The following is a 10,141-nucleotide window of genomic DNA, read 5'->3' as shown; positions in this document are numbered from 1 at the left end:
TAAAGGTACACCTTACAGATATCAGTAGTACTTTAGTGACACCGTTCTTCATTCTTTTTTCTCAATCTCATTCCAATTAGGAACAAGAATTCTGTTTGTCCATGGAGCTGGCACCTTTTTAATTCCAGAATAATGCCCCCAGGCAGTTTGATGTTCAGCTTTACCATGCTGTCTGTGGCTAACAAGGCTTGGGGCCCTTTCCCCTCTGGCTGGAAGTGGCCGGGTCCCAGTCCCTGAGGGGCACCCAGGCTCCTGGATGGAATTCCTGTGCAAGTCCCTCAGTGTCACAGCAGCCTTCACACAGAGCCCCGTGGATCAGAGCATGTTCCAAAGGGGCCCTTGGGGCAAACAGGGAGATCTGGTCTGGCAGGATGTGTTAAACAATATAAACAATATATACATATTGTTTTACACATATGTGTATACACATATATACCCACTTATCTATGTGAATATATTAATATATATATGAATTATATATATATGTATATATAGATATATTATATGTATGTCTTATTACACTATAAATATGTATATAGATACGTATTATATCAATATTTCACTTGTACAAATGCATATCAGCTCAAGATTAAAACCTTCTTCTGTTGCTCAATGTGGGAGCATTCCAACAATAATTGTTCCTTCTGAAGGTGCTGTTTCCTATGTACTCTCAACAAATTCATCTTTGTCTGCCCAAACCCACAAGGTCTTTTCCTTTTCCATGTGCAATTTTTGGATGCATTTGAAGCCATCCAGGGGTGCAGCTTCTTTTACCCAACTGCCCCACTGCTCACACGGGGCTCTGACCTCAGCCCACTCCAGAGCCAGGGAACTCCAGGGAAGGGCTTCCCAGCTGGGAATTTCTGAGGGGACTGATTCCTCACATTTACATTGAACAAGTGACATTTTGTTGTCATCTGGCCAGACTGTGCCAGTTTTGTTTAACCAGTGGGCAGGGTCAGTACCAAATTCCTTCAAACTCCAGCTGAAGGAATCAGTGTCATTTCCTGCAGTTCAGAGCAGCAAAGAATCACCAAAGGAGCAGCTCAGCAATGCACCCAACCATCCCCACCAAAGACTGCAGCAGTGATTAACAAAGATCCAGCAGCATTTACCCTCAGCCTTTACCATCCCCCAGACCCACACAGCAGCTGGGGAAGCTGTCACAGCCAAGGCTGCAGAGCCACTCCTGGGCACTGGGAATTCCTGCAGGTGCCTCCAGCCCCAGGTGAGGCTCCAACCCCGCTGGGAGAGGGCCCAGCTCTGGCAGTGCTGAATGAACAAACTGACAGCTCTGCTAGTATGGCCACATCTGCTTTCATCCTCCTCTTGGGTCCCTCCCAAAGCCTGGCCAGGGCTCAAGGAGGAACCAAGGGAGCTGACTTTTATCCTTGAGCCCCAAACAAGGCGAGATGTCAGATTTCATGGCCTTGTCTGGCTTCTAAATACACAAAGCTCTATACATGTTTCACTAATGAGTGGCTACATCTATCTCAGTGCTAATGACCATGCATATTTCATCAGGGAGCAGATACAAAGATAACCTTTGCTTGGAAGGTTCATCCAGAGGCCACCTTTGGCTCAGGGCCTGCTGTCCAGGCCTCACTCAGGGCTAGTGTCCAGGCCTTGGCACTTCAGGGACGTGGTTCATTGCTGGGCTTGGCACTGCTGGGTGAGTGGCTGCACTGGGTGAGCTCAGAGGGCTTTTCCAACAGAAAGGATTCTGTGATTCCATGATTCTATCCACTGCATTCAGCTGGGTCTATTTTAGCAGCATTACTTTGCTCCAAAAGTTCCCTCTTGCCCAGCTCCTGTGGCCTGAGGCTTCAGCTCCTTCAGCTCCTGGTGCTGAGCTGCTCATGCTGAACGAGACGACTCGGAGAGAAGAACACAGTCCATGCAGTTCCTTCTGGGACACGGAGAGGGGAGGCTGTGCAAACAGCAGCATTGTTTGCTGTGGCCTCCTCTCTGCCCTTCACGCCTTTCAGCACTTTGAACCAGCCAAGAGCTTTCTCCAAGAGTGCAATGGAGCAGCTGTTCCTGCTCCCAGGCCTGGCTCTCTACAGTCTCTGCCCTTGCCTGGTTCTGTCCCTCTTGCTGTGCCCTCTGTTCCCCCAGGGCTCGCTGGCTGCTGCCCAGGACTGTGGCACTGGCACAGATCCAGTGCTCCAGAGCCTCCTTTCTGTGCCCTTGGAGCTGCCTGGGCACAGCAGCCTTTTCCATCTGGAAGCTCCCCATGGACAGGGAGTGCCCAGTTCTACTTCCTTGCACAGCCTCCAGGAGCCCAGGGCTGCCATCTCCAGTCCCTGCTGGCACTGGGGGCTCCCAGGTGCCTCAGGCTGCTGTGACACCGCTGCACACGGGAGGGAAGAGGGGCAGGGGCTGTGCTCAAAGTCAGCTCCATGTGCTGCTGCTGCTGCTGCTGTGGGGTCATTTGTGCAGCCCTGGCCCAGAGTCAGGGATCAGATCTTGCCAGTCTCTTTCAGCCCTGGCTGCTCAGAGTTTGGGCCTTGGAGCCTCAGGTGGCCAAAGGCAGCTGCTGCTGGTCCCTCTGTGTGCCCGAGTTCAGCAGTGCTGCTCCATCAGTCTGTGCCCAGCAATGGGGAAAAGCCTCAGCCTTGCAGAGCCAGGAGCTGCCGGGCTCTGCCTGAGCAGCTCAGCCAGCAGGAAGGGAGCTGCTCCACACGAGAATCAGGAGCAAAGGACATTTCTTTGATAGGACATGTTTTCTTCTGAAAGGAGAAAAAAGGAAAAAGGAAAAAAATAGGTTAATTGTAAAGGTAAGAATAAAATCTAAGTGTTAGTGAAAAAACATAACATAATATTAGTGAAAAAACCAAAACATAAATGCAAAGGTTTTTTGCAAATGCATTCTTTGCATTAAGAAGTAAATGATCTTTTGAAAAAGAGAACTCAGTTATTTGCATTGTAAATGTGCTGATGGCATGGATCCATCTTTGTGACCTCAGCAACCTCTTAAAAGATTTTGGGCTTTGTTTCCAACACTGGTATTTGAAATTGTGGTTGAAGCAAGAGGAAATTGCTTTGTGCCCTTCCAGCTCCAAGCAGGACTGGGAATGGAAACTCTGTCAAACCCCAAATCCCTTAGAAGATGACCTTCCTACTCAGCCTGCCAATGAGCTGCACATTCCCCTTGAAACTTACAGGGATTTCTTAGAGTCACAAAGTCCCACTGACAGCTTTTTGCTCTGGTTTGGCAGTGCAGAAGGGCAATTCTCCATCCACCAGCTCCAGACTGCACTGCCTCAGGAGCACGGCCCAGTCGCCAGCTTTGGCCCACTCATGGCACAGCTAGAGGAGGAAGAAAGTGCAGTTGCACAATTCCAGCCAATCAAGAAGGAAGAACAGGACTGACAAAACACCCTGTACAGATCCCGGCATTCACTTGGGACTGGGGAGAGTTTGGGTCCTTGCCAATTGGATGTGTGTCCCCAGCTGCAATCTCTGGGCCTGCAGCAGAGTCTCACTCACCTGCCAAAGCAGAAAGCTCAGGCGCTGTGCTCGCAACGGGCTCGTCTGATGCAGAGCTGTCAGAGCAATGTGAGGGCAGAGCCAGCCCAGCTGGGCCCAGGGCTGAGCCCAGCAGAGCCCTGGCAGAACCCAGAGCAGCCTCAGCACCCGCAGTGCCCGGCTGCAAGGAGAGAAAGCAGAAACCGCCCGTCAGCTGAGGGCTCCTGTGCCCTTGTGCCAAGGCCTGCGGTACCCAGGCCATGCTGGCTGTGCCCAGAGCTGTGCCCAGAGCTGCCCATCCCTGCTGCCTTTGACAGCACAGCAGGAGGGCAGGACATGTGCCCAGCCTGCAGCCAGCCACGGCACATCCAGCCCTCAGCAGCTGCCCAGAGCAGGATGCTCCTGTGCTCGCTGCCAGCTCCCTAAAGCTCTGATCCCACCCTGGCAAGCACACAGGGACTCACTTCATGCCACCCATGGCTGGAAGAAAAGCTGCTCCCAAACCGTGGCCTCAGCTTTCTCCAAGGGCACGGCTCATCCATGCCACAGCTGCTCCCAAGCACTTCCCCATCCACACTGGACCACCTCGAACACTTCCTCTGGAAAAACAAACAACACATTATTGAAAAGAGGTCAGATGCAAAAAGGGAAAACAAGAAAAAAGGTAAAAACTCTTATTTCTGTCAGGGTCTTGAGGAAGGCCCAATCCCTGCATGCCAGGGAAAAGCCCAGCCATGGCTGAGGGAAGCCTACACTTTCTCTCTTCCCCCCTGCACTGCCCCCCAAAATCACGGTGACCCCAAAGCAAACAAGGGCTGTGGAGCAGCCCAAGCCCTTTCTTGCCTGCACAGCAAAGCAGCTGTGCACAGGTTCTGGAGCCCCACCTCTGCTCTCACCATGGGCTTCGTTTGTGTCGGGCTGGCTGCCCCAGCCCCAGCCCCAGCCCCAGCTCAGGGCACGGTGGGTGCTGGGGGCTGTTGGCAGGGCCAGAAGCCCACTCCCATTTCGTACCCACCCCAGCCCATCCTCTCAGCCCTGCCAAAAGCAGCTGGGCAGCGACTAAAGAATGAGCTTCATCTGCCCCAGCAAAGGGGGAGCCTTTGGTTCCCAGCCAGGCTGGGTCATGCCCAAATCTGGCCAAATTTCCCCAGGTGGGGATTCATCTGCAAATTCCTTGTGGAGTTTGGCTTTGAAAAAGGTATCAGAATCAAAGTCTATCACCTTCAGCCTCCAGTGGCCAGGCTGAGGAAGAGCTTGTCATCCTTGATGTCACCCTCGTCGTCTCCAGCAGCAGCAGCAGCAGCAGCAGCATCCCCACCCGCTACAGCTTCTCCAGGGGCTCCTTCTCCTTCCCTGGGGGCAGACCAGGCTCTCAGGGCTCTGCCCAGGGCCCCAGCTGTCAGGGAACCAGGACAAGCAAAACCAGCTTGGATGGCGGCCACCAGTGCTGGGCAGAGCAGCTCAGCTCCAGCACAAGGGCTGTGTGTTCCCACCCCATGACCCCGGTGCAGTGACACAGGCAGCACAAAAAGGGCTGGGTTCCTTTGCTTCTCATTGCCAAGGCATGTGTGGAGCAGGAACTTACCAGGGCTCTGGATCAAAGTGTGCCTGTGGCTCTCTCCCTTCCTCTATGGCAGAGGAATATCCCACATCCAAGGATAAAAGTACAGGTCTTCCAGTGCGGGTCTATCCAAGGAGTTCACGGATAAACACCACCTGATCAGATCTTTGCATTCTGGGGAGAGAAAGCAGAAACTGACGGTCAGCCAGAGAAGGCTCCTGTCTGCTTTACCCCAGTATTCCCATGCCCAGTCCATGCTGGACGTGCTCAGAGCTGGGCCTAAACTTTCCCATCAATTCCCTGTCTTGGAGGAGAGCAGGAGAGCAGGACATGTGCCACCTCTTCAGCAGCTGCCAGAGCGGGATGCCCACGAGCACGCTGCTGGGTCCCAGCACTGGGATTCCCCCCATGCCCAGAGAAGAGGATCCACCTTGAGAGAGCCTTTGTGGCAGCGGGAGCTGGCCCCAGCTGAGGTTCCGGCCCCTCCTGAAAGGGTGCTCCCCGCAGACCATCTGGTGCAGCAGGATGCCCAGGGACCAGATTGTTGCTGCCTCGCCATGGTACCAGCCAAAGTCGTTCCATTCCGGGGGGCTGTAGGACAGTGTTCCTATGGAATACAGATGGAGTTCATCAGGGGGATGCTGCTGCTCCCAGAGCCTGGCCCCAGCATCCCTGGGCCTGCGGGGGCTGCATCAGGGGCACACAGGGTGACCACTGCCCTCTCGCCCGCATCTGGGACTTGTGCACAAAGTTAGGGTTGGAAAAGAAGCCTCTGGCACTGGAAGAGAGCAGCCCTGGCTAGGCCCGACCATGACATGCAAAGGAAAAATCCACTCCATGCTGGGGAAAAAACATGCCCTTATCCTCCCTGCCTGCATTTCCCCAAAAAAATTATGAAGCCAAGGGAAATAGGGCGAGTGGAGCAGCCCAAGCCCTTCCTCTCGTCTGCACACCAAAGTGGCTGGGGCACAGGTTCTGCCCTCCCTCTCTGCTACCCCCACCCACGGGGGTTTTGGTAGGGCTGGCTGCCTCAGCCCAGCCCCAGTCCTGGGCAGAGTGGCTGGCAAAGGCTGCCAGCAGGGCTGGAAGATGGCTGCCCACCCAGCCCTGCTCTAAAGCAACTCAGCTGAAGATTCAGTGCCCTGACTGGCAGCAAAAGGGAGAATCCCTGCTGCCACAGCCAGCTTGGGCTGGGAGATGTTGGGCCATGAGATGTCAGCAGCGGGAGCTCAGCCCTGGGTAGGCTCACCTGCAAAGTGAGTGTAGACTGTGTCCTGCAGGTAGGTGCCACAGCCAAAGTCAATCAGCTTGGCCTGCCCGGTGTCCAGGTCAACCAGGATGTTCTCTGGCTTGATGTCCCTGTGCAGGACCCCGCAGCTGGTGCAGTGCCGCACGGCCTCCAGCACCTGGCGGAACAGCTCCCGCGCCTCCTCCTCGGGCAGGAACCGCCGTGCCCCAATGAAACGATGCAGGTCCTGACACTGCTCTGGCCGCTCCAGCACCATCACGATGCAGTTGGGGAGCTCGAGCCACTCCAGCAGCTGGACCACACCGGGGAAGCCAGTGGACACCTTGGCCAGCAGCACAATCTCCAGGGGCGCGCTGGTGCCGTCGGGCTGAGGGAGGAGCACGATGCCGTCACTGGGGCCGATGCCGTGCCAGGCCTGGGGAAGCCCTCAGCCAGGCCGGGATGCTCAGCGCCCTGCGCTGGCCCCACGCCCGCTCTCCCTCGGGGCGTCCTGGTGGCTCCCACCGTGCCGGGCCCCGGCTCATCCCTGGCCGGCAGCCCCGGCTGCTGGCCCCGCTCACTCACCAGCTCGCCCCAGTGCCGGACGCGGTTCCGTGGCACCCTTTTGATGGCCACCTGCAAGCCAAGGCCAGCAGCGGGGTGAGCTCGCCGCGCGCACTGCGAGCTCCATCCTCCGCCCTCTGCCCTCCTCCTCCTCCATCCCCTCCTCCTGCGCCCGCCGCAGGCCCGGCCGCTCACCGGGGCGCCGTCTGAGAGCCGCGTGGCCGCGAAGACTCTGCCGAAGCCGCCGCGCCCCAGCAGCGATCCCAGCCGGTACCGCTCCTGCAGGGCCTCCTGCGCCGTCCCTGCGGGCGGGACGCGGCTGTCAGCGCTCGGCCCGGGGCCAGCAACGGCCCCCGAGCGCCCCTCACCCGCCCCGGGCCGGCCATGCCCAGGCGTTCGCTCCCGGGAACGCGGCACGGGAGGCTCGGGGCCGGCGGCCGCGCTGCCGAGCGGCGGAGCTCGGGCCGGGGAAGCCGCAGCGGAGGCGGCGGGAGCGGCCGCGCCGCGTGTGTCCTCCGCGGGCCATGGGAGGAGGCGAGGCCGGGGCCGGGGCCGGGGCCGGGAGTGGACCCTGCCTCGGGTCCGGAGCCGGGCTCGGGCCAGGCGGAGCCGAAGGGCGGCGATGCCGCCCTCGCACCAGGCACTGACGCCCGCCCAGCAGCGCCACCGCCAGTACGGCCAGAGCGGGGGGGAGGCGAGACCGCGGCGGGACGGCCGGGGCCGGGCACGGGGCAGCCCCGCCCGGGGCCGGGGGCGGGCCGGGAGCATGGCCCGGCCCTGCAGGGGAGAGGGAGGCGGGGAGAGGAGAGGGACGCCGGGCAAGGGACTCTGAGAGAAGGGTGCCCGACAGCGGGAAAGGGAGAGAAAGAGAAATAAAGGGACAAAGAGAAGGAAAAATAGGAGAAAGAGTGTTTTAAAATATCTGTTTTTCTGCTCTCGCCGCTGCTGCTGCCGCTGCTGCTGCTGCCGCCGCTGCCGCTGCTGCAACTGAAGCACCGGGGCCGTTCGTCCCCGTGTCCGTTCCGCGCTCGCCCCACGAGCCCCACGTTCGAGCCCCGCGCGCCCCGGGGACAGCCCCTCCGTCTGCCCAAACACGGGAACTTTGCAGCCTTGAGCCCACATGCGGAGCCCTGACTCCTGCCCACTGGCACAGCGATCCCCTCGCTTGCTGCTGTGCATTGTCCTTGCTGAGGGTCAAACACTGTCGGGCCACCTTCCCTTGGGGTAGGATTCCTACCTGAGCCCAGCACTGCACTTACATATCCAGGGTTGCTTTCCTGTAAAAACAGGGGAAGGAAAGCTGTGTGTGGCTCATGGTACTTTAGAGCGTCTAAAAATCCCTAAGTCACCAATCTTAGAGGTGAGGTGCATCTGGAATTACTGGGTTGCAACATGGAAAAGGGGAGCATAGAAATTAACAGAGGAAGACATCTTGGATTGTTTCCTTCATTTCCATTTCCCTTCTGGAAAGCTGTTTCAGTTTTCCAGGAATCTTCTCCTGTCTGCTTTTCCCAAGAACCTCTCATTGAGAACAAGGTCAAGCTTCTGTCACAAGATTTTCCATCAGGAAATTATGCCACTGGTGCAATTTTCATTGTGACTGTTTGTGCTGGTTTAGGGCAAATTTTGGGAGGAAATCTCCAAAAGGGGTCCATCTAGAAAGCAAGTTCAAGCGGCCTCTCCCGCTACTAGTTCAGGAAAAGACTCGAGAAAACTGAAAAAAACCCCAGTTTATTCAACAAGTAAAGTCTTCGCAAGCATGGAAAAAGAATAATATTAAATAAAACCTCTGACAGTGCTGAAGAGATGGCAAATTCAGAAAGTCCTTTTTGTGGGTTGTAGTTGGCTCACTCGGTCTCTTCTAAGTCCCTCCGGTGCTGGAATGCAGCGTCCCAGAGCTCGGGGGGCCACAGGTGTGAGCTGTCAGTGTTTGTCTGGGTTTTCAGTCCAGAGCAGGTTTAAACAGTTCCAAGAAAAAGGAAAGCCACAGTCCAAAGACACTTCTCTGCCTAAGCTAGCTAAAACAAAATTGCTAGACCTGGGCTGTGAAGGCACCGGGAAATTTCCAAATCTGGGCACTGGCAGTCCCAGCGAACACCAGAACTGGATGGTGCTGGAGTTAGAGCCTGGAAATTTCCAAAATTTTAGATTTCTGTGCCACTGGACTTGGGCTGTGCGGGCACCAGGAAATTTCCCAATCTGGGTCCTGGGGCAGCAAACACAAGATGTGGGAGGTGCCAGACACAGTAGCAGGAAGTGTCCAGGTTTTGGATTTCTGTGCCAGCAAATTGCTGCACTTGGCTGTGCCAGAATAGGGAAATTTTTGGATCAAGGCACTGGCAGTGCCAGCAAACCCCACATTTCAGGAAGGATTGGATCTGGACCCTTCCCTTCCCTTCCCTTCCCTTCCCTTCCCTTCCCTTCCCTTCCCTTCCCTTCCCTTCCCTTCCCTTCCCTTCCCTTCCCTTCCCTTCCCTTCCCTTCCCTTCCCTTCCCTTCCCTTCCCTTCCCTTCCCTTCCCTTCCCTTCCCTTCCCTTCCCTCCCTCAACAAGGTGCCAGAGGGGCTGGACAGCAGCCAGGCAGAAAGGGACCTGCAGGGACTGATGGACAGCAGGCTGGACATGAGCCAGCAGTGTGCCCAGGTGGCCAAGAAGGCCAATGGCTCCTGGCCTGGATCAGGAATGGTGTGGCCAGCAGGAGCAGCGCAGGGATTGTTCCCCTGTGCTCAGCATTGCTTGGGCAGCACCTCAAGTGCTGTGTCCAGTTCTGGGGCTCCCATATTTAGGAAGGACATGGAGGGGCTGGAGCGTGTCCAGAGAAGGGCAACAAGGCTGGGGAGGGATCTGGAGCACAAGTCCTGTGAGGAGTGACTGAGAGAGCTGCGGTTGTTTATCCTGGAAAAGAGGAGGCCCAGGGGAGACAAGGCGGTGTCAGGGCACAAGGGTGGACTTGATGATCTCCAAGGTCTTTCCCAACCTTGCTCATTCTGGTATTCTCTGAAACCACCCTTGGAGCAGTTGCAGGATGAGCCCTTGGCCTCCTGTTCAGCAGGTCCAGCAGCCCAGGTCCCCCAGCTTCTCCTGCCAGCCCCAAAGCCCATCCTGTCAGTCCTGCAGAGCCTCTCAGAGCTCCTCCTCACTGCCCAGAACAGGGAGCCTCAGAGCCAGACACAGCAGCCCAGATGTGCCCCCCTGGCCTGGGGTGCCTCTGGCAGGGGAGCAGCAGGAGGCACTGCAGGAGCCTGCAGACAATTCCTTCAGCACTTGTAGGATGGTCCTGCTGCCCAAGGGACATTCCCATGGTGCCAAGTCAGGAA

The 10,141-nt window shown here is 56.8% G+C and overlaps 1 protein-coding gene across 1 annotated transcript; it reads right to left on the bottom strand.

The window, feature by feature from the left end:
• Positions 1–5,099: 5,099 nt before the first annotated feature.
• On the bottom strand, positions 5,100–9,810 carry LOC141730040 (serine/threonine-protein kinase pim-1-like). Its single transcript, XM_074546677.1, has 6 exons — positions 9,802–9,810; positions 7,020–7,187; positions 6,846–6,896; positions 6,282–6,648; positions 5,463–5,639; positions 5,100–5,206 (listed from the first exon to the last, which is right to left on the bottom strand). The coding sequence occupies exons 1-6, from the start codon at positions 9,808–9,810 to the stop codon at positions 5,100–5,102; spliced, it is 879 nt and encodes a 292-aa protein (XP_074402778.1).
• Between the last annotated feature and the right edge of the window lie 331 nt (positions 9,811–10,141).

The sequence above is a fragment of the Zonotrichia albicollis genome, chromosome 9 (assembly GCF_047830755.1).
Source record: "Zonotrichia albicollis isolate bZonAlb1 chromosome 9, bZonAlb1.hap1, whole genome shotgun sequence".
Classification (NCBI taxonomy): domain Eukaryota; kingdom Metazoa; phylum Chordata; class Aves; order Passeriformes; family Passerellidae; genus Zonotrichia; species Zonotrichia albicollis.
This window is presented reverse-complemented; position numbering and strand designations above follow the sequence as displayed.

Bases quoted from the DNA above. Each gene is read 5' to 3' on its own strand.
- LOC141730040 (XM_074546677.1), bottom strand. The intron at 6,897-7,019 runs GTGAGCGGCCGG...CTTGGCTTGCAG, and splicing joins GGCTCTCAGACGGCGCCCCG to GTGGCCATCAAAAGGGTGCC. The intron at 6,649-6,845 runs GTGAGTGAGCGG...CTCCTCCCTCAG, and splicing joins TCCGGCACTGGGGCGAGCTG to CCCGACGGCACCAGCGCGCC.